General features: G+C 39.9%; 1 protein-coding gene across 1 annotated transcript in view; it reads left to right on the top strand.

Annotated features, from left to right (window-relative positions):
- The window catches only part of LOC134658323 (lysine-specific demethylase phf2-like), a 74,333-nt gene that overhangs the window by 3,004 nt on the left and 47,067 nt on the right, over window positions 1-24,262 (top strand). The window contains exons 3-11 of the mRNA XM_063513953.1: window positions 2,345-2,527; window positions 3,674-3,786; window positions 5,910-6,046; window positions 7,638-7,833; window positions 8,565-8,660; window positions 10,716-10,861; window positions 13,637-13,763; window positions 17,288-17,407; window positions 19,245-19,367. Coding sequence (XP_063370023.1) covers window positions 2,345-2,527; window positions 3,674-3,786; window positions 5,910-6,046; window positions 7,638-7,833; window positions 8,565-8,660; window positions 10,716-10,861; window positions 13,637-13,763; window positions 17,288-17,407; window positions 19,245-19,367 — 1,241 coding nt within the window. The remainder of the gene's footprint in view (window positions 1-2,344; window positions 2,528-3,673; window positions 3,787-5,909; window positions 6,047-7,637; window positions 7,834-8,564; window positions 8,661-10,715; window positions 10,862-13,636; window positions 13,764-17,287; window positions 17,408-19,244; window positions 19,368-24,262) is intronic.

Below are 24,262 nucleotides of genomic sequence, written 5' to 3'. Positions count from 1 at the left end.
AAGCTTGCTAGGGACTCTTAAGCAGGGTTTTACTGTATTTCATAGGCATAGAAAATTGAAAAGTACAGTTATTTTCAATACTTTCCCAAGTCTCAAGGCTTTAGTAAATAGCAACTCTACTGCATATGTTTAACCTTTAGTTACTTTTACTTGTCAACAATGTAGTTCATGTCATTCTTTGAAGAAAACTGAATTAATTACCATAATGAATAATTTGCTCCAAATGAGTGCATTACTAAACATTTTCTACTTTTATTTCATTTCATTTCATTTATTCAGTCACAATTTACATTGTATATGAATATAAATTATAATTAAAATTAAAAATAAAACTGTGTGTAAGATGGTAGGAAATACATCATCTTTGCTAAGTCCATACTATTTCACATGCTGATATTGTTTTGTATGATTGGTGACATGCTCCAAGTTACTAAGAGTGAAAATTACTTTGGGTAGTGTAAGACTCAGTCTGTCTGTCTGTGTCTTGTAGATTTTTCATCTAGGTCACCTATAATTTGTATGATTAAATCACCAGTTTGTCATTATGACTACCTGCTTAGCAACAACGCAACAGCACTTAAATAGTACATTATTGTCGAGGTTTGTATGTATGTATGTATGTATGTATGTATATACTTTATTGCACATAGAAATAAAAACACGAGAAACATAGTTACAGAGTAAATTAAATACAACAAAGGCGAACTTATCCCTGTATGGGATCTCTTCCAGTTAACCTTGTTGTTTACAGTTAAACATTTAATCCGTTATATTTACAGTGTCTAGTTAAATTTACATACAGTCAAACATTTAATCCGTTCAAATGTTGTATCATAATGAAGAAATTGATTTGTGCCATATTTTAATATAGTGGAATCTGAGTAATATGATTTCCTGTGAAATATGCCATTTACAAGTTTTGTATGAAATTGATTTCACTTTTTTTTTTAAGTATCTGAAGCTACATTAAACGAGCAATTCTTGTTTATTTATATATACTTGGTCAACCAGATCTTGACAGTAGAAAAAGGCGGCAAATTTGAAAAATTTAGGCGCGAAGGGATATCGTCCCATAGAAAATTTACATAGATATATATACCTTATCGTATTGTAAGTACAAAGTTTCAGATCAATCTAGCTAGTAGTTCTAAATTGTGAGTGTATCTAACTTTGTATGGAGACCCAAGCTTGCTAGGGACTCTTAAGCAGGGTTTTACTGTATTTCATAGGCATAGAAAATTGAAAAGTACAGTTATTTTCAATACTTTCCCAAGTCTCAAGGCTTTAGTAAATAGCAACTCTACTGCATATGTTTAACCTTTAGTTACTTTTACTTGTCAACAATGTAGTTCATGTCATTCTTTGAAGAAAACTGAATTAATTACCATAATGAATAATTTGCTCCAAATGAGTGCATTACTAAACATTTTCTACTTTTATTTCATTTCATTTCATTTATTCAGTCACAATTTACATTGTATATGAATATAAATTATAATTAAAATTAAAAATAAAACTGTGTGTAAGATGGTAGGAAATACATCATCTTTGCTAAGTCCATACTATTTCACATGCTGATATTGTTTTGTATGATTGGTGACATGCTCCAAGTTACTAAGAGTGAAAATTACTTTGGGTAGTGTAAGACTCTGTCTGTCTGTCTGTGTCTTGTAGATTTTTCATCTAGGTCACCTATAATTTGTATGATTAAATCACCAGTTTGTCATTATGACTACCTGCTTAGCAACAACGCAACAGCACTGAAATAGTACATTATTGTCGAGGTTCGGAAGTAGCTACTTGCTGGCTGAGGATTCGTTTTAAACGGACGACCTTGGGAGTCCGTTTAATTGAATCCGAAGCCAGCAAGTAGCCTTCCAGCCGAGTCATATATAGTGCTTTTCTCAAAAATAGTGAAAGAATTAGAAATGATTTACCGGAGCAACGGTCTAATTATCACAGTAAAAAGTAAAACCATTGAAAATATTTGCTTTGCTGCTTTAAAAAAAAAAGAAGTGTATTTTTCTGCTGAAAATACGCCAACCTATTTGAGACACCTAAATAGTCGCGGTACCAACATTATAATAATAAGTGCTGATCATCTGTTTGGCTGTTTAATTGTACCTATGCCTTCATTTGATATGGCCATTTCAACTGTTAAAAAGTTTGGAACTCGTTAAATAATGGAATTTGTATGCAACATTGCAGTCCCGAAATCGAGACTGCAATGTTTTTAACTTTTTAATTTTTTGACTGACCATAAACTACGCACTTCGCGACCAATTTTTTAACCGGCAACGTCGACTTTGCCGTCCATTTTTGAGAAAAACAAGTTAATTTCTAGTGAAAACCCCTACAAACAACCATCGAGCGGATCGCTATGAGCTAGGGGCCGAGACTCGGCCCTCGCAGACCGGGTCTCCGGCCTGGGTGCGCGCGCTGGCCGCGAGGCCGCTGCGGCCCGCACCTCCGGCGCTGGCCCGGCTGCAGCCGAGACAGTTCACCGAGGAGTTCGTCCGGGATAATGGTGAGATCTTTTTTAGGGTTCCGTACCCAAAGGGTAAAAACGGGACCCTATTACTAAGACTCCGCTGTCCGTCCGTCTGTCACCAGGCTGTATCTCACGAACGGTGATAGCTAGACAGTTGAAATTTTCACAGATGATTTATTTCTGTTGCCGCTATAACAACAAATACTAAAAACAGAATAAAATAAAGATTTAAGTGGGGCTCCCATACAACAAACGTGATTTTTGACCGAAGTTAAGCAACGTCGGGCGGGGTCAGTACTTGGATGGGTGACCGTTTTTTTGCTTGTTTTGCTCTATATTTTGTTGATGGTGCGAAACCCTGCGTGCGCGAGTCCGACTCGCACTTGGCCGGTTTTTATCCTGTTACCCCCTTGATGGGATTCGAATCATATTTTTCCACTGATTCTGGCCCTGGGCAGCTGGGTTACCTCCTCCCACCCCGTCCTCAATAGACCCAACTCTTCACAGAACGGCGCCAAGTAAATTTATGGCGACCATGTTTCCGTTGGTCGGGCAATATAACGGTGAGATGGCGTGGAAAAATCCAAGCTCAATTTCTAACATTGAGCAATGGAAACATATCTAAAGAAAAATTTGCAAGGTAGTTATGAAAAATTACCAAGGAAGTTATTTATAGGGTTTCCAGTGAAAATTTCTACTTACAGCTACACTAAGATTGCTACGATCTAGGCATAAGTTTCAGCCCTTCCGGAGTGGCTAATGATTGAAAGGGGCTCTCGGCTTGTCGGTCCGATCTGTTATCTACCTATGTCTGCTTACCTGTACCATTTTCCTGTAACTATTCAGGATATTTTTGTAGATAACCTCCCTCTAGTTCCACTATGATCACAGAATAAATAATAGTACTAGGTACAGAAGACTCACTTTCGATCAAAATGACAGCACAGATACGATCAGCGCAGATATGGCCGCTAGGTCGCAACTGCGCCACGCGCGGCTTATGGCTAGCCACCAAAATTGGTGTGGAACGGATGTACTTTTAGCTACCTGTAGCAAAGCGACGAAATCGCGGAGTCAGCCACGCCTGATATGATGCGAAAGAATTTTACGAGAATCATAACTAGCAAGATCCGTGTATATTTTCTTGAACTGTAAAGAAGTAAAGTTATCTTTTGTGAACAGGCTTCACCCGGCCGATCCTGTTCACAACGTCCGAGGGTCTGGAGATAGAAACCCCGAACCCGGCTACGTTCAGCGCCCGTTCCGTGCTGCGGTTCTGCGGGAAGAATCATGAGGTATGTAGTGTATCTGTCGTAGTCAGATCGTATAATCCGCCGTATTACATTACGGCTAGCCGTTTTACAAAACAGGGGCGTTTTGAAATGCGGCGGTTCGACGATTAGCCGGATTGTCATTGCGATACGTTCTTCAATAAGGCGGCCAACGTTTAGCCGCATCGTATCTTGTAGAGTGACCAGTTATTTCGGTCGCCTACGTAACCGAAGTTTGACAATGTTTCAAATTTAATTTATTTTTACCATGGTCCCACCGCACTACATGTGTTTCTTTTCCAAAACATTTCCTTCACAACTTAAATAGACGGAGCCCCACAAGCGGGGCTCCTATTTCTGGGCGGTTTGCCCTTCGGGCATCTGAAGCTACCTAACGAACCTAACCTACTTACCTACCTACGCTTTTTTCCCCAAAGTGTAATGTTTTCACGGACGTCTCACTAAATCAATAGGTAGGTAGGTTAGGTTCGTTAGGTAGCTTCAGATGCCCGAAGGGCAAACCGCTCAGAAATAGTTCGCGGGGCTCCGTCTAGTTAAGTTGCGAAGGAAATGTTTTTTGAAAAGAAACAGTCCGACGAACTCCAGATTTGATGGACACCCCAGCGTTTTTCATAGTTTGTTGTTGTTATGTCAGGCAGCGCCACGAGTGTTAAAAATGGGAACAAAAACTGTCAAAGCGGCGACTAATGACTCGCTGTATTACATTACGGCTAGCCGTGTTGAAGAACGTATGGCGCCGAATACATTCCGGCGGATTTTCATTCAGCCGCATTCAATCCGGCTAATCGTCGAACCGCCGCATTTCAAAACTCCCCTGTTTTGTAAAACGGCTAGCCGTAATGTAATACGGCGGATTATACAATCCGACTGCGACATATCGACGTCTCGAGCGCTTACGTCATGGTGACGTAACTGACAGTTAGTGTAAGGCCTGAGTGGACGCTCGAAGCGGAGCGTTCGGCGGGGCGTGCAGCGTGGCGTCGAGCTCCCAAGTGATTTGAGCAGCGTGCACTAAGGCCGCTCCTATACGCTTGCATTTGTTTAACATGCACCGCATTTAGCATGCCCCGCTGCACGCCCAACTCGAGCGTCCACTCAGGCCTTACACTTAGGGTCAGTCGATGTCATGCTGCGGGCAGAGCCGGGCGTGCCGCGTGATGTCAGCGTTGGCGAACCGTTGGAAATACATTACATCGTATAGTTTACTGTGGTAAATACAGTACATTACAAGGTAACACATTAGTAATGGCGTAGCTTGAACTAATCCCTCGGCGAAGTCAGGGTTTGAAATTATCCAGATAAGTGATAATTATCCCAGGTATGGATGGTGCTATATTTATTTTCTTTGAATTCTTTTATAGTAAAATACAATGATCGGGGCGTTTTTTTATATTTTAGGTTATTATCAAATCGATAATTATCAGGCATTAAAATCACGATAATTATCAAGATAACTATAATTGATAATTATCCTTTCGAGCCCTGGGGGAAGTAGCATCTGCGAGGCCCATTTCTTAAAATGTATGTTCCAAAGGTAATACATTTTTTCAATAAAGCCTTACGTCATTATAGCTGATTTTCTCCTCTTACATTTAGTATGGGTGAATCAACTTTTTTTAACACGCTTTTATTAGGTCGACCTGTATGTAACTATGTAATGGAATCTTGCAAGTTAAATTTGATCCACTTCCCGGTTTCCGATTGAGCTGAAATTTTGCATACACATGTAAGTCGGGTGACAATGCAATATTATGGTACCATCGAGCTGATCTGATGATGGAGATAGGAGGTGGCCATAGGAACTCTGTGATGAAACAACGCAGCCTAGTTGTGTTAGGGGGTTTTAGAATTGTCTCGATGAGTATTAGTTGTCTGTCGTAAGAAAAGTACAGTCAGCGATAAAAGCTTGTACCAAAAATGAAATTTCTGCCAAAAACTTATTTGTGTTGTTATCCTGTCCTGTCCCAAGGGACCATACTGTCACAGTTTATTTGAAGACTTCCAAGAGGTGTATGCCATTCTATTAACATGCTTAGTAGATGGCCCATTTTGGAAATTGGTTATAACTACTATGCAGGGGGTCAGTTATCTCTGCAGCTAACTGTACTTAATCTTTTTTCTTACAGGTGGAAGTTATAGACGTCCGACGGCAGACCACACTGAGGATGCCTTTAGGCGATTTCGTGGAGTATTTCGAGACACCCCCTGACTTGAGGGGGGAAAGGGTGCTAAATGTACTCAGCCTAGAATTCAGTGATACCAAGTAAGTGGGGGTTATGTTAATGATTTATTTACTTTTGCCTCTAGGTGACTTAATGAATTATTTAGAGTGGCCGACCCTTTAAAATTCTGACCCTGTACACTCCTTTTTTAGGGTTCTGTATCGAGACTTGTTGTTTTCGTTTATTTTTGGTCACAAATAAACGCTCTCTGTTCTATTCTATTCAAAGGGTAAAAACGGGACCCTGTTACTAAGACTCCACTGTCCGTCTGTCTGTCTGTCCACCAGGCTGTACATTATGAACCGTGACAGTTGAAGTTTTCACAGATGATGTGTTTCTGTTGCCGTTATAACAACAAATACTAAAAAGTACGGAACCCTCGGCGGGCGAGCCCGATTAATTGCATCCGGTTTTTTGAAAAACAACATTCTGTAGCCCCTCGAGAAAACCTCAAAACTTGCTCAAAACTACCAAAATCACCAGTTGAGACATAGGAAATGTATAATTTATCAGCGTATCATGCGTTAGTAGCGTCTGTTTTGAGATATGGGGTAATCTTTTGGGGAAATAGTACTGTTCGCTAATATGTCTTAAAATCTCGAAAAAGATGCATTACAGCAATGTTTGGTCTGAAACCAGTTAAGACACACAATATCCGACCCGATAGTCGGGATCGTGGTACTACAGCTTTATATGACGAAATTGTTGTGGCCTGGTGCGGATGTCTTGTTTGGCTGGGTGGCAATGAATATTCGATTTATGCCATAAGACGGCATACCCTCTAATGCGCATGTTTAACCTTTTAACCGCCAACAATTTTTGATCGAGCGTGCTCGTGTCGCCACCGACAGTAATAGGGATGTTGACAATTTTTTGGAACTGGTTTTATTTTGTAGATAGACACGTAATAATTACAGAAAAAAATATTAAAAAAATATATTCATTAATTTTGAATAAAAAAACATGTATAATATGTTTCGTGTTTAAATTTCGCGCCTAAACGCTCCAAATTGTCACGTGACCTTGATGACGTAACGGCGTTTTAAACAAACTGCTGTCAGTCATTTTTTTAAATTCTTTATATGGCAACTGACAATTTTTTTTAAAGCCTTAACACACTACCGCATCGGACAGCGACCTTCTTTCTCGCTCTAACTTATAGCTGCTATCGCTATCGATTCGTGCGCCGCACCGCACCAAGATCGCGTTTCGGTACGATAATCTGTAGACACTTAGGCAGGTTTTATAACTTGTCTTTGGTGATTCCACTGTGATTACGTCACGCGCTCCGATTGGCGTTTGCAGTCACGTGATACTGGACATTATTTTAAATACTTTTGATTATTTTTAATTAATTTATTACGCATATTTACACTTGCAAAATATGATTTTCCGCGTTCTAATATTCCCTGCTATGGTAAAAACATAACATGTTATATATTAGCGATTCATGTCAACATCCCTATTGTACCACGCAGAGTAAGGTTGGCATAGTTACGGGAGTTATAAATGTGCTGTAAAAACCAAATCAGATCTTTGTCTTATTTATCAGACTGTGGCGAAATGAGCTGGATATATAATGTCTTATATATCAAACTCTGGCGGTTAAAGGGTTAATTAATGTTTTGACAGTATGGCGCCGCTAGTCGAGCCGCCTGCCACGATCCGCCGCCTGGATTGGGCGAGCAGCGTGTGGCCGTCAGCGGAGTCCCCGCCCCGTCCGGCCGTTCAGAAATACTGCCTTATGTCTGCCGCCGGCTCTTATACAGACTTTCACGTCGACTTCGGAGGCACCGCCGTCTGGTACCACGTTATGCACGGAGGGAAGGTACAATTATCATGCTTTTGAACCTTAATTCAAGCTTTTATTTAACTAGACCTGATAGTATGTATGTTGGTGTGGGTCAAATCTTGGAAGCTAAATTTGAACCACTTCCCAATTTCCGATTGAACTGAAATTTTGCATACATATGTACCTAAATCAGATGACAATGGAATATTATGATGACATTTTTTATTTATTTATTTTCTTTATTTAGGATTACCAACAGATTACCATTTTACATACTCTTGAATCTATAATTATATCAATCATGACTGATGCTTATCTAATTATAGGTAACCACAACCAAGTGTCTTGTACCTGTGAACAATAGTAAACATGCAGTAAACTTAAACTTATGGTTATATTATATAAGTATGAGTACCGGTACATTACATTGACTTTACTAATGCTAGTACTTGACATGACTTGAAGATGGAGAGAGGTGGCCATATGTAGGTACTCAGTGATAAATCAACGCGACCTAATTGTGTTTGGGGTTGTTAGAATTGTCTCATTGAGTATCCACTTAGTTGCCTGTGGAAAAAAGTACAGACAGCGATAAAAGCTTCTATCAAAAATGTACTTCTATTTGGGTACAGTCAGCAGCAAAAGTTCAAAATGATCTTGACCCGACTTTATTGTTAAGAGAATAAGAGCGCTTTAGGGTAATTTTGGACACCTCGCTCGCTTAGCGACTTCTGCTGCTGACTATAGCTATGTCGTTTATTTTGCAGATATTCTACCTAATACCTCCAACATCCACAAACCTGGCTCTATATCAGCAATGGAGCGCTTCCAACAATCAGAACGAAAGATTCTTCGGTGACATGGTAAGTTTCATTTGCTACTTCCCCTAATTAGCCTCATGCATGATTTTTTTTTAAATTATTTTAATCATTATTTATATCGTTTGAACACCGGAAAAAATAAAAATACTTTGATAAAAATTCCCATACTATTATTAAAAAATATTAAAAAATGTTGAGCGGTTGAAACCAGGGATGTTGCGGACGCCGATTTTTTGACATCCGCGGATGCGGATGCGGATTTTTAAAGGCTCACATCCGCGGATGCGGATGCGGATGTCAAGATAGTACCATAAAAAACGTCAAATATTACATTTTAGTAATATTTATTTCAAAAAACCGGCCAAGTGCGAGTCGGACTCGCGTTCCAAGGGTTCCGTACATTAAGTCCCACTCACGCTTGACTGCTCATTTCTAATAGGTTTTTTGGTTAATGACTAAATTGCCTAGCAGTCTAGCACTTACGCCGATGCTAAGGCGTTCCTGTACCGACCTGTTCCACATCCGCATCCGCATTAAATGCGCATCGATTTTATGCGGATGCGGATGTTGAAAATAATGCGGAAGTTCCGCGGTTGCGGATGCGGATGCGGATATTCGCAACATCCCTGGTTGAAACGCTCGTAATTTTTATCGCGAATTCGACAGAACGGATGACGTCACTCAGTGTGAATGCAACTCACGTTTGCTACTTAGTGGCGAGACAGTCATAATGCTATCTCTTTCACTCTTGGTTGGTCTTAACAATTTGTTGAAACGAGTGACGTCGCGTGACGTTTCGACCAATGGCGTTGCGTTTCGTTCACTAGCTTTTCGCGGGCAAATTTTTGTACTTTTTATGTAGTATTTTAGGGAATCAAATTATTATTTAATAACGGAAATGCATTTGTAACATGATATAACGGCAACAAACATCCGAGTAAAAAATATTTCGTTCAAATATAAACTTCGTGCATGAGGCTAATTATGGTTCGGCAAGAAATTGTAGAACATTGTTGAAGGCGGCAATTCCTACGTAACTATCCCTTTAACTAATGGCACGTATTTAACCGGTCAACTAATTAATCCAATTTGGGTAGTTTAAAAAAATAGAAATGGCTACTAAAATTAATAGTTTGGCAACAAAAACGGAGCCTTAAAATATGTCAATATGAGTTGTATTTTAATGCCGTTACAGCTTTTGATTATTTTTAGGCAGGTACCAAGTATTTATTTGGCAACTGAATTAATATACAGGAGACCATTTATGAAGCACATTTTAAAAAGAAAACGGCTATCTATTAATTAAAAAATGAAGTTCTTTTAAAATATTTTGTTTGGCCATTACACGGTCAACCTAACACGCTCCTCCTCGCTTCGCTCGTCGTCGCACCTATCTGTTGACTCTGGCAGAACACAGTGGTAACTATTGAATTTAGTAATTAAAAATTTCAAGATCTAATGGTATAATGGCCATTAGGCGTTTCATGATTAGGAATTTCGACTATAAGTATACTGACCATTGCGTATTGGTAAATTAATTTGAGGTGTTTTGTGTAAAAAGTGACCAATATTCATTAAATTTAACTGCTTTCGTGTTAAAATACTACCTAGCTGAAACGATATGCTCAGTTATGATTAGTTGATTACTTAGGTGTGAACAACTAGATGACAACTAAATTTTATGATCGCTTTACAATATTAGTTGCCAATTTATTATTTTAGACGCCAACCTATCAATTTAAGTTCCCTATAATTTTTTTAGGTGGCTTGATTTTGCTGCCAGTTTTTTTAATAATATGATGCTTATATTTGAGGCAAAAATATTTTTTTTTGGCGCTAAAATATTAATGCACAGCCAGATTATATTATTATATGCCCAATGAAAGTTCCTCTTTAATATTTTAGGTGCCCGGTTAATAATAAGCCTTTTAATTAATGTATAGTCTGTCAGGACATTTCCGTCAGGGTAATCGGCCCATAGAAAATTTGAATTATGCTACTGACAAACTTGTTTGACCGGCTATAAAAATCAATTTATTCTTTTAAAGATCAATTTATTGTTTTGAAGATGATTATAGTAAGACATGTTGTTCTCAGGTGGAATGGTACGGCACAGCGGAGCTGTGTGCCGGTCAGACGCTCTGTATACCCGGCGGGTGGATCCACGCTGTTTTAACCCCGCAGGACACCTTAGTGTTTGGGGGCAACTTGCTCCACTCCTACAGCATCGAGATGCAGCTGCAGTGAGTACAGTTTCTATTCTAAAGTTACTCAAAAATATCTGAACACATGCACTTTAACGTCTTGACAATGGGTCTCTATTGTTTCCCAAAACGTTTTAAGTCATAATTTTTTATTTTATTGAGAAACAAACAGTCTTAATAAACATATGAGCAACTTAGCTAATAACTACAAATTGATTACTTTATAGACCTATAGTTTCCTAATTTACAAATTGTATCGAGGTACATTGAAAAATAATAAAATTGTAAACTTATAGTACCTACTAATTGTACATAACAAATGCTTAAGCAAGAGATAATGTATTGTTTGCTCGCATTATCGTTAGGCATAATTTATTTGGTTCAGAATCGCGTCACTTTTCAGGCTTGCCATAAAACAAACCAAATTTATCTATAGGATAACCTTACGAAAATCCTGAAGGTTAACGGTTTCAGTTTTAGAACTAATATTAATATGACAAACAATACATTATGACTCAAAACTTTATGGGAAACAAAGGGACCCCCTTGATAATAAAATTAATAAAGGCTTTTATGCTCGTGCGATAGGATAGATAGGAACAGGCGGTTCAATGTACGTACGTCTTGTTTTAATTTTTAACAAGCAGAAACGTCTGCGAACGATGCTATTAAGCTTTGGATTCCTCCGAAAACGGTGCCGTTATATGACGGCCGTCATAGAGCGGCAGCAAAAGACGGCCGTCTTTACGGTGGCGACATGTGGAAAGTACCACGGCGTCATAACACACCGTCAGCCACCAAGGTCAAAGCGGCAAATTTGAAAAATGTAGGCGCGAAGGGATAACGTGCCATAGAAAATTTGAATTTCGCGCCTTTTTCTACTGACAAGGTTTGCTTGACCATCTATAATTTACTTGGAGGATGAAATATCATCAGAAGAGGAAAATAATCGTAGTACGGAATCATTTATTCAAATCTCGTGTCATTTATTCAAAATGGCCTCACCGCTATCTAATAAAACGTTCACGAAACTATCGACAAGGTCATGGCGGCCGTCATCCAAGTGAAATGACGGCACCGCTTTATTACGTTACGTCACAGACAATCCAACCTCTAGACATAGCATAGTCGCGCTACCCCCTCTGCCACGACTGCCACACATACGGTAGCGTTACTCCATCTTCGAGTCAATCCCGTGCCGTGATTGGTCCGTGTCTTTGAACGGACCAATCACGGCACGGGACTCGCTCACCTCGTCCCCCCGCACCCCCGTATTTTTGGCAGCATCGGTTTCATGAAAGAATTGGCCTAAGCTCAGTCTAGAGGTTGGATTGTCAGTGCGTTACGTTGACAATCAACGCCGTCTAGGAAACCGCGCCATCTTGTTTACATAGACAACGTTCTAGTGACGTCATTCACCGCTATATTACGGCCGTAATATGACGGCACCGTTTTCGGAGGAATCCAAAGCTTTAAGCTTAAAATAAATTTAAAAGTGGAAAAATTACTGTCTTGGATGAGACTTGAACTCCAGAGGCCGTGAGTTCAAGTCTCACCCAAGACAGTAAAGGCTTCGTCACGGGTCAGGGCGTGAGCATTTTATATGTAAAAGCGGCGCGCCCCGCTCACGCGCCGCCCGGAAAACGCGCCTGTGTGACTAAGCTTTTATTTTCCACTTTTAAATTTATTCTAAGCTTAATTTCATCTTGTATAGTGCGTCAAGCAAATCTTGTTAGTAGCAATGTACTGCAAATTAAAGTAGGGTAACACCATGTAACACTCAAAGAGCAGAATTGCGCTAAGAAAAGTAGCAATGTACATCGAACCAAAACGTGTTTATTTTTCCGCGCTTCATACGTCAGTTCGAATGAATTATCATAACCTTAAATTTTAGTAATGTTTACCGTCAACGAGCATATGATTGTACATTGTAGGCACCTTAGCTTTGCTTGAGGTCATGCATAATCTTGGTATTTAATGGTGACAGCAGAAATTTCTCATGAAATAGAAACGATTCAGAATGTAAACAATAAGATGATAGCTGTCATTCACGACCCACATTCCACAGATAACACACAGATGACACGCGATTTTGGAATTATTCGAACACAGTGTTGCTAACCCGCGACACTGACAATCCAACCTCTAGACTGAGCTTAGGCCAATTCTTTCATGAAACCGATGCTGCCAAAAATACGGGGGTGCGGGGGGACGAGGTGAGCGAATCCCGTGCCGTGATTGGTCCGTTCCAAGACACTGACCAATCACGGCACGGGATTGACTCGAAGATGGAGTAACGCTACCGTATGTGTGGCAGAGCGGGGTAGCGCGACTATGCTATGTCTAGAGGTTGGATTGTCTGTGACCCGCGATTTTTCAAATTTGCCGCCTTTTACTACTGACAAGATTTGGTTGATCCAGTATACTTATTTATTTATTTTAATCTTTATTGCACAATACATGAAGGTACAAATGGCGGACTTAATGCCTTAAGGCATTCTCTACCAGTCAACCAATGGGTCAAACCAGAAAGATTAAGTAGGTGCAGTGTCTTTTAGAATATATTAATTTGAAAACAGGACTATATCATTATGAATATAAACTATATTGATATACTTACACATATACTTAATATAGAAATAAACCTACATATATACCATACATATATAAACACCTAGTGTGAATCATTAAGTTGACGAAGAGGAAAGTTTGTCAAGGAAATACTTGCGCAGCATGCGCTTGAATGTGAATTTGGTCTGCGCTTGTCTGATAGGGAGTGGGAGAATGTTCCAAAGTCTGATACTTGTGTTGCAGGATATATGAGATCGAGAGGCGAGTGGAGACGCCGATAATGCTCCGGTATCCGTTGTTCGAGGCGATGCACTGGTACGCCGGGGCGCACCTTCTGACCATGTTGCGGAGACACAATGAAGAGACACAAGTATTCACTTTATTAGTAGTTTATGTGACTGCTATATAATGAGAGGCATTAAAATACGAGTGCGGGTTTAAGAAACGAACGTTAGTGAGTTTCTTAATAGGATCACACGAGTGTTTTAATGCCTAATTATGTAGTTACATACACTACTTTATCTAAAGTATCTAAACACATACTTAAAACTAATTAAAAGATAAACTGTACGCCAAATGGCGGTGAATGAAAACTTTTTTCACGCATGTCACGCATCCATAGTTTTTTTTTAATTCCTAGACAAAAGAATAAAGTTCCTATTCTCATGTCACTCGAGATCAAATATCGTGCGGTTTATATTAAAAAGCGGCCAAGTGCGAGTCGGACTCGCCCATGAAGGGTTCCGTATTTAGGCGATTTATGACGTATTAAAAAAAAACTACTTGCTAGATCTCGTTCAAACCAATTTTCGGTGGAAGTTTACATGGTAATGTACGTCAAATATTTTTTTTAGTTTTATCATTCTCTTATTTTAGAAGTTAGGGGGGGGGGGGGGACACACATTTTACCACTTTGGAAGTGTCTCTCGCGCAAACTATTCAGTTTAGAAAAAAATGATATTAGAAACCTCAATATCATTTTTGTAGACCTATCCATAGATACCCCACACGTATGGGTTTGATGAAAAAAAAAATTTTGAGTTTCAGTTCGAAGTATGGGGAACCCCAAAAATTTATTGTTTTTTTTCTATTTTTGTGTGAAAATCTTAATGCGGTTCACAGAATACATCTACTTACCAAGTTTCAACAGTATAGTTCTTATAGTTTCGGAGAAAAGTGGCTGTGACATACGGACGGACAGACAGACGGACAGACAGACGGACAGACAGACGGACAGACAGACAGACATGACGAATCTATAAGGGTTCCGTTTTTTGCCATTTGGCTACGGAACCCTAAAAACATACTAAACTGACGTTTCGTATCGATAACTGTTTTAATATCTATGGATACCTAGAATAGAGACCCACTTGAGTTTTGACTGCTGTTCCAAATTTAAACTCGTAACGATACTAAAAATTTGTAACGTTATAACTACTTATAACATTACAGTACAAATTCTCCTACTACCACAGATACGAAAGTTCTCATAGTAAAATTGGTTGTAATAAAACTTGTCATTTCCTACGGTTTCTGAACGCATTATAGAGCATTAATGACATGTGTGTAGATAAAAAGTATTTACTTATGCTTCGGCACAGAATTAATAGTACTAAGTACAGAAGACTCACTCTCTAACAAAACGCGTCTGTTACGATCAGCACAGATATGGCCGCTAGGTGGCGACAGCGCCACGCGCAGCTTATGGCTTTCCCCAAAATTGGGGCCGAACGGATGTACTTTTAGCTACCTGTAGCAAAGCGACGAAATCGCGGAGTGAGCCACGCCTGGCTTTGGTTTCAAGCACTTTTATATCAATTTAATTTATGTCATTATTTTAGGAGAGGAATTTTTAGAAATTCATGTCATCATAGCTGTCAAGCAAAAGTGAAGTCTAATAAACCCCTTTTTAGGCAGGGGGGTATTTCCCACCATGATTTGAACGTTTTTAGGGTTCCGTACCCAAAGGGTAAAAAACGGGACCCTATTACTAAGACTCCGCTGTCCGTCCGCCCGTGCGTCCGTCCGTCTGTCACCAGGCTGTATCTCATGAACCGCGATAGCTAGACAGTTGAAATTTTCACAAATGATGTATCCTCTGTTGCCGCTATAACAACAAATACTAAAAATAAAATAAAATAAATATTTAAGGGAGCCCCCCTTACAACAAACACGATTTTTTTGCTCTATTTTTTGTTGATGGTGCGGAACCCTCCGTGCGCGAGTCCGATTCGCACTGGGCCGGTTTTTAGGGTTCCGTACCCAAAGGGTAAAAACGGGACCCTATTACTAAGACTCCGCTGTCCGTCCATCCGTCCGTCCGTCCCTCTGTCACCAGGCTGTATCTCACGAACCGTGCTGATGCATTGCGAAGATGATGCATTTCTGTTGCCGCTATAACAATAAATACTAAAAATAAAATAAAATAAATATTTAAGGGGGGCTCCCATACAACAAACGTGATTTTTGACCGAAGTTAAGCAACGTCGGGCGGGGTCAGTACTTGGATGGGTGACCGTTTTTTTGCTTGTTTTGCTCTATTTTTTGTTGATGGTGCGGAACCCTCCGTGCGCGAGTCCGACTCGCACTTGGCCGGTTTTTATAAATAAACACGCTAAGATAATTTATTTATTGGTAATTTTACTCCTACGATTTAAACAAGTAGTTTTATTTACTTATTTTTACATAAATACAAGACGCGCTAGTAAAAAGTGGCAACATTATCTTACTTTTTTTGGAATCTAATTACGATTTTTAGTTTAGCCACAGAATAACTAATAGTACTACCGTACAGAAAATTCACTCCTTCACAAAAGTCAGATTTAGGTATAAAATTACACCTATATCGCCGCCTGCAAGCAAAATTGAAACTTATAACCGCGCACGAACCGTGAATCTCCTTTGCGCGCCGCTGCTGCTGTGAGTGTCGGCACGGGGTTATCACTTGACAAGTTTTTATACCTATACCCACTGATTTATTATTTTTAAGATAAATATGTAGGAATTACAAACGTTGATTATGTAAACATACATTTTTTATCCGGAGATAGTATGTCTGATTCTCGCGGAAGTAAGTTTCGAAGCCATTGTGTATTTTCAATTTTGCGCGAGCGCCGCGTGACACGAGTATCGTGCACGCCGAGCGGCAGCCCACTGCCATACGCCTGTCCGATGGGCGCGCCGGCCAAATGTACCTAAACTGCGGAGTGACACCCCCCTGGTTTAGCGTAAGTGGCCAAGGCAAGACGTAAAACTTTAGACAAACCACGGGCGGTAATTCGTAAAGCCCCAGATCGCTTATTTATGCACAAACACCTGCGACCTGGAGCATTTACGAATTTACCTCCCTAGGTATGTAATGTACTATACTTACTTTACTCGTGTGACGCACGAGCCAAAGTGGATCTCGGCTTCCGACACCAAAGACCGCCATGCTACTCTGTCCAAAGCCGTTTCTGTCCAGTCAACGGCGCCGAGTTCGCTTAGGTCTACAAAAACAATAGGGTATTTGACGGTATTTAAAATAAATTATTTTACATCATACATGAAGCACCAGATGATTAATAGAGAAACGTAAAGTCTATTTTTTTATTCGGTAGACTGAAATGACAGTTAATAGTATGGAATGACATTTCATGTTCATACTATTAACTGTCATTTCAGTCTACCGAATAAAAAAATAGACTTTAGACGGCAGTTATTTTTGGACACAATTTCTATTTTATAACCCGTATCAAACTATAAAGAGTAGGTAATTTGATTGTGACGTCACATACTAGTGTTTCATATAAATTCCATAGTAGCAAAATCTTTTTGACATTTCTAAAAAAGAAACTGATTTGACTAGTAGTCAAATACCCAATACAAAATGAATATAATAAACGGTGTTGTCAGGACGAAGATTTCACCCTGCACGAGGCGGGTGCGCGCGCGCCGGCGCCGCTGCCCGCGCTGCTACTGCGCGGAGTCCGGATCCTGGCCACTGCGCTCAAGGAGTGGCACGCGCTCAAGAGCGTAAGTATACTCGTCTAACCTTTACATATTCTACTTAGAATATACTTTTTCTACTCGTCGACTGCAATGCTTGAATTAAGACTTCGTATACCAAAGTGAAATCGCATACTTTTTCCACTATGGGACCCCAACTCAACTATAATATTCATAGAAGAATCATATATGTTGGTATATATGATTCTTCTACTAGTTTTAAGCTTTTTTTTTGTTGACTCGTTGAAAAAGTATTGTATACATAGTGATATAATCAAGCTTTTCAATCTCGTACCTTACTTAGGCAACTCAGCAAGCTTCGTTGCCTAAACACGGTACTCGACTGAAAGCTCTCCATTATATCACGATTGTATAAAATACTATTTCAGCGTCGGCGTCTCGTCAGCACTATGTAAAATGGCGTCGTTGCGCAGTTGCGTCGAGCAGCAGCCATAGAGTTGACGCCGACGCTCGGGAGACGCTTTAACTAGCTTTTAAGTTTGCCCAGTAGTATGACACTAAGGGAAATAACATAAAAAATGTTTTTCTACTCCCGTACTTTTATTTGTCATTTAAAAGGTCGTACACACACCTTTAAACCAGTATGTTATAGTTGTCAAGACAAGTCTTTAGTCTATTCCCCAAAAAAGTATTTGTGCATACACGCAGTATCTTTTTGGTACTTTTACGATACTTCGTGTAGTCACCACTTGAAAAATATTGTATGAAATACATTGTTGCCAACCTAATTTTAATTGTCATTTCTGACAGATGAGTACTAAGTGCATTGCTGCCAATTTACAAAAATTCATTAGGTTCTATAGTAGTAGTGGCCAAAATCGAGAAAAAAACTGTCCAAAATTGTAATTTAACTAAGAGCAAGTACCAGGGCCTCATGAGTTACAAGGTGTCGCTGACCAACCGGTCGTGGGGCGCACTCCCGCCACTCGCCTTTTTTGACGTCTCTTAAACAACGGTTGCATAAATAGTTATTTTCGATACAAGTGCGAAAAAGAGGAAATTCGAAACGAGTGGCGATAAATTAAAACACGACCGAAGGGAGTGTTTTAAATCGACACGAGTTGCGAATTACCTATTCGCACGTGTATCGAACAACGTTTTACAGTACATATGGCACTTTAATGTTTCGACATACGCACGAAAAGTGCTATTTTACGCACTAGTGCGGAAAAGTAGCCCCATATGTACTGTAAATACTATTTTATATAAGTCGTGCAGAACTGCTGATATAGATAAATAGTAAATATACACAATTTTATGAACTTGGTTTTCCTTTTGTTAACCTTTTGACCGCCAAAGACGTCAACTTTTGCCAAGTGTATTAAAAAACAAGTCTGTTTAAATAGTTATTTGTACAACAAGAGATCAAAGTTTGATATTTCTTCGAGTGCTTATTTTGAGTCCCGTGCAAGCGAAAAATTCTATACTAGATTCACGAGCGTAGCGAGTGAATCTAATTTAGAATCTTGAGCGTAGTAAGGGACTCAAAAGCGCACGAGATGTAAATAACTTTGATCTCGTGTAGTTCACAAAACTTTTCACCTCAGCAGTGAGAACATATTCGAGAACCCGAAAAATGTATTCCTTCTTCATGACTTACCTCTATTCACTCATCTTTTCTTAAGATATACCAACAATTAAATTTTCACCTCAGCAGCTCGAACAAGAGTACTTTGCTACTTAAAAACAGTGAGCAAAATCGCATTTTGCTCACCGAGTGAGCAAAACGCATTTTGCTCATTTTGTCTCACTCAGTGAGCAAAATGCGATATTGCTCACTGTTTTTAAGTAGCAAAAGTACCCTTGTTCGAGCTGCTGAGGTGAAAAATCAATTTCCTTGCAGACCGACTCCGCGAAGCGCGACAACGTACCCAAGTGCCTCAATTCCGGTCAGCTAGTAAGAGAACTGTGCAAAGAACTGCGTACTCTCGAGAAACGATCTGCCAGCGCAGCCAACAAAGATAAGGTAAGTACTAGCAATCATTCTGTGGGATTATTACATAAGTGCGACCCCAAGTGTGCGATGCACGATTGTGCGACATAATTAGGGTTCCGTAGCCAAATGGCAAAAAACGGAACCCTTATAGATTCGTCATGTCTGTCTGTCTGTCTGTCCGTCTGTCTGTCCGTCCGTATGTCACAGCCACTTTTCTCCGAAACTATAAGAACTATACTGTTGAAACTTGGTAAGTAGATGTATTCTGTGAACCGCATTAAGATTTTCACACAAAAATAGAAAAAAAAACAATAAATTTTTGGGGTTCCCCATACTTCGAACTGAAACTCAAAAAATTTTTTTTCATCAAACCCATACGTGTGGGGTATCTATGGATAGGGCTTCAAAAATGATATTGAGGTTTCTAATATCATTTTTTTCTAAACTGAATAGTTTGCGCGAGAGACACTTCCAAAGTGGTAAAATGTGTCCCCCCCCCCCCCCTGTAACTTCTAAAATAAGAGAATGATAAAACTAAAAAAAATATATGATGTACATTAATTACCATGTAAACTTCCACCGAAAATTGGTTTGAACGAGATCTAGTAAGTAGTTTTTTTTTATACGTCATAAATCGCCTAAATACGGAACCCTTCATGGGCGAGTCCGACTCGCACTTGGCCGCTTTTTTTTTAACGACACTGCAATTCTGCGAAGTGATATTGTGCGACATATCACTATTCGACCAAACTATAGTCCGGCAGTATTTTTGATCGAAGTTAAATTGTGCGACACATTACGGCTCGACAATACTCTAGTGCACGACAGTATTTGTGGGTCTACGGGTAATTTATTTTTAACATGGTCTCAGTACTTACACTGTTTCTTCTCAAAAAACATTTCCTTTACATCTGAAGCTACCTAACCTACCTATTGATTTATATTTCGCACACACGATGATTCGCTCAAACGGCACATCGTATAGTCGTGCATCGTCTAATAATGTTTCGCACGAACAATAGTTCCCACAAATGACATGTCGTACAATCGTACATCGCCTAATCATACGTCGCACTAACAATACTTCGCACAAGCGTGTGTCGCACTCCCGTAGTAAAGCCTCATTCTGTATATGTATATAATAGTTGGTCAAACCAAATTGTCAGTAAATAAGAACAAAAAAAAACTACACTCATCCTTTTCTTTTGGGTGCTAGTACTAGTGTAAGACAAAGATAGTATGATTCTCTCTATGTTTGAAATGAGACAGTCCTTTGGCAAACTATATATATGATATTTGTTGACATGTATTACCACCACACCCCACAACACATACATAACATTAGAGGTAAAATTGCTAGGGGTATGAATAAACGTACTTAAGTGCCTCAATTCCGGTCAAATAGAGAACTGTCTGAACAGCATGGGTAAGATTTTTAGAATCTCCCAACAACTATTAGTTTGTTAAAACATCCTTAAATTAAAACAGTTATAAAAACGATAAAAAAAAAGTATTCCAAGAGATCCCGTCTGTTTTTAACGTCGCAAACTTCGCTTCCCGTTATAAAAATGTATAATTTATAAAATATAGGTCTAAAGGTGCAACCACAACGCTGCTTGAAAAACGGTGACAGTACGGAATCTCAGCTACGCATCGTAAGCGCACCGTCTTTACGATTTTACCAGGATAAAATCGTGACATTTACGACACGTCACTGCGATTGCGCACTGTCGGTGTGTTTTAACACATTCATTGCCACTCAGCCAAACAAGACATCCGCCCCAGGCTACATACTTTACATAACATTTCGTCATATAAAGCTGTAGTACCACGATCCCGACTATCGGGTCGTGAGGCCTGGGATCGAAATCATAAAATACCCGAAAGTCGGGTTGTGGCGGCATGCGATAAAAACGGTACGCGTACGGTGCGTCACTGCGATTCCGTACCGTCACCGTTTTTAAGCAGCGGTGTGGTCGCACCCCTGTCCGATCCCAAGGGCTCAAATATGAGCCGTAAATAAAATTTTCAGATCTCCCACGACCTTCAAAACCTTAGGCTCTAGCAATGGGCGAGTCGAGTTATCCGATTCGAATAATTCGAATCACCCTACAGAAGAGTTCATTCGAATCAAGACTATTGGCAATTCGAATCAACTCGACCTCTCGGACCACCGAATCAAATCGGCAGTAGGTTGGTATCCGATCCGCTAACTCGAACTCTCCGAGCCGAGTCAACGCTATCACACTGCTACTAAGGCCATTCAAAAATTAACCTTAATTCAGTGGCCCGAAGGCTCTTTTTACAACAACTGCCGCTGGATTCGTCATCTCAACTCGAGTTCACTGCTAGTATGGCCATTCAAAAATAAACCTTAATTCCGTGCCCTGAAGGTTCTTTTTACAACAACTGCCGCTCGACGCTGCTCCGCGCCTGTGCCCGGTGACCTTGTCGCGAACCACGCGAACCGTCGAGTCGAGTCAACTCGAGTTTCAACTCGAATCAGCGGCCGAATCAATTCGAAACATTCGAATTGAAAAAAAGTGGACTCGTCACATCGCTAATTAGGCTCCGTCAACTCCCACGGCCCAAATGTGAGCCCGCGATTTCGTACACCTATATTTCCCACGGCTCAAATTTGAGCCCGAATATCTTATTCCGTTTGAAACCTTATTTGTGAAAATATACGACATTTAATTCAATTGAACTAACTGTCATTCGATTTCTAATAAAATTCCCTGCAGAATGATACCAATCATTCATTCAATCACAAGTCTCACAACAAAACAGAACACGTTACGACCATTCAAAGTTCAGACTCCATGTTTATACCAACGGGAAAGTGTCTCGGTGGAATTTTGTGTGAATCTTTTGGATTTTGCAAATGAAACGGTAAGTAATTGTTGTTTTTTATATATTTATTATTTATAGATCAGTACTAAATACAATAATTGGTTATTATATTGTGTTTTCTGTGTAAAAACCGTCAATGAAAATTGGGTTTACATAGTTTTGTACGAGTGATATTTTGAGTTTTCTGTTAGAAAAATTATCGTAAAAGTTATTTTTCTCATCAGTAATTTCATGTAGAACATGTATTTGTCGTTATTTGTGTATAATATGTCAAAAATATTAACTTTTTCAACTGTATCTATAAAGTGGCCGTTTTATCACCCACACTATTACAAATTCAAATGTCTTTGTGTGAGTTTCAAAATGGCGGATGATGTTTTTTTAACATAGGGTGTTTCTTTTTTGCTCGTGCCTGTAATTTCCCAAAGACTCGTATTTGAGCCGCTAAGTAATATTTTTTTTGAACTATACGTTATACTAGTCTAGTACATGGAATATTTTTTTCTTATTTTGTTTTGATATTGTGTTTATAGTTATTAGTTACAAATTATTATTATTTACTCTTTTTGTTTTTGTATAGACGATTATTTTTTGAGATAACATGGAAATATTACTCTGTTTATATTTCAACGACTTTTTCTATGTCGATATTGTATTCTGACGATCATGATAGATATTCATGATAGGTACTTTTGATGCAGATGAATAATGACAAAAAGATCTTATCTTATGTAAAATTTTGTGAGACAGCGGTGAAGTGGTGGGGTTACATTTTAGGGTCATGTTGGGGGTCATTTATTTATTTATATATTTATATGAATATATATGTCGGAATCGTGGGCGTATCATACTATCAGGAGCACATCAGGACCTTCAATTATGGATGGCGAGCCCTCGTCAATGAAATACGTTATTCAACTCACAGTCTTTATTGGATAAGACTGATTACAAATCATAGCACACGTTACACTTCTTATCCAAAGCAAACCAGTGGATTAGACCCAGGAACCGCCACAGACGTCATCTTCTCCCGTTCGTTCTCATCATGTTCTCGTCTGAAGATTGATTGACAGCATCACTTCAATTGTTCTGGCTTTCATTTGTTTTTGACAGCGCACTCTATGACGCCTTGGCGGAACTGCGCCGAACACCACTCAGGTGTACTAGCTGTAACACCCTAGTTTGCTCTATTTGTCAAAGATTGCGTGTAGACAGTGCAAGTAGACATTATTTTAATTTAAAAAACAAAATTTAAACTGCATTCATATATATAATTTATCCGTGTGTATGTGTGTGTGTGGGGGGGACTTATATAGACAGTTTTGGTGATGGTGTGGTATTCATACGTATTTACAGATGTGGCAACCACCTACCACTCCAGAGGTTGCCACCCCTAGACGGGCTGAGTCACCGGTACCGGGGCCAGCAAGGAAGAAGGCTCGGCGTTCTTCTGATGCCGCGAAGACTGCGGAGCTACTATATGACTCTGGCAGCGAGCTGGAGGATTTGAGCAGCTGTTCGGATGAAGAGGAGCCAGATCCCGCCAACATGAGGGCAGTAGTGCGCAAACTCCGGAATTTAACCGTTTTGGAGGAGGAGGGACAGGTTGAGGCCATATCCGACCTCCTTGAAGAAGCAGGGGTCGATATCCGCGAGGTTGTCCGTGAGCCGCCTCGTAGACCTGAGTCTGTGGATGCAGATGTCGACGAGGTCTTCCAAGAGACTCATGCCTTTGAGGCGCCTCATAGGCCCGCGTCTGAGGATGTGGGAGATATTACCGAAGAGGAGAATCAGGACCATGAGCCGCCTCGTAGACCTGAGTCTGTGGATGCAGATGTCGACGAGGTCTTCCAAGAGACTCATGCCTTTGAGGCGCCTCATAGGCCCGCGTCTGAGGATGTGGGAGATATTACCGAAGAGGAGAATCAGGACCATGAGCCGCCTCGTAGACCTGAGTCTGTGGATGCAGATGTCGACGAGGTCTTCCAAGAGACTCATGCCTTTGAGGCGCCTCATAGGCCCGCGTCTGAGGATGTGGGAGATATTACCGAAGAGGAGAATCAGGACCATGA

This window comes from Cydia amplana, chromosome 22 (genome assembly GCF_948474715.1).
Source record: "Cydia amplana chromosome 22, ilCydAmpl1.1, whole genome shotgun sequence".
In the NCBI taxonomy this organism is placed as follows: Eukaryota; Metazoa; Arthropoda; class Insecta; order Lepidoptera; family Tortricidae; genus Cydia; species Cydia amplana.
This window is presented reverse-complemented; position numbering and strand designations above follow the sequence as displayed.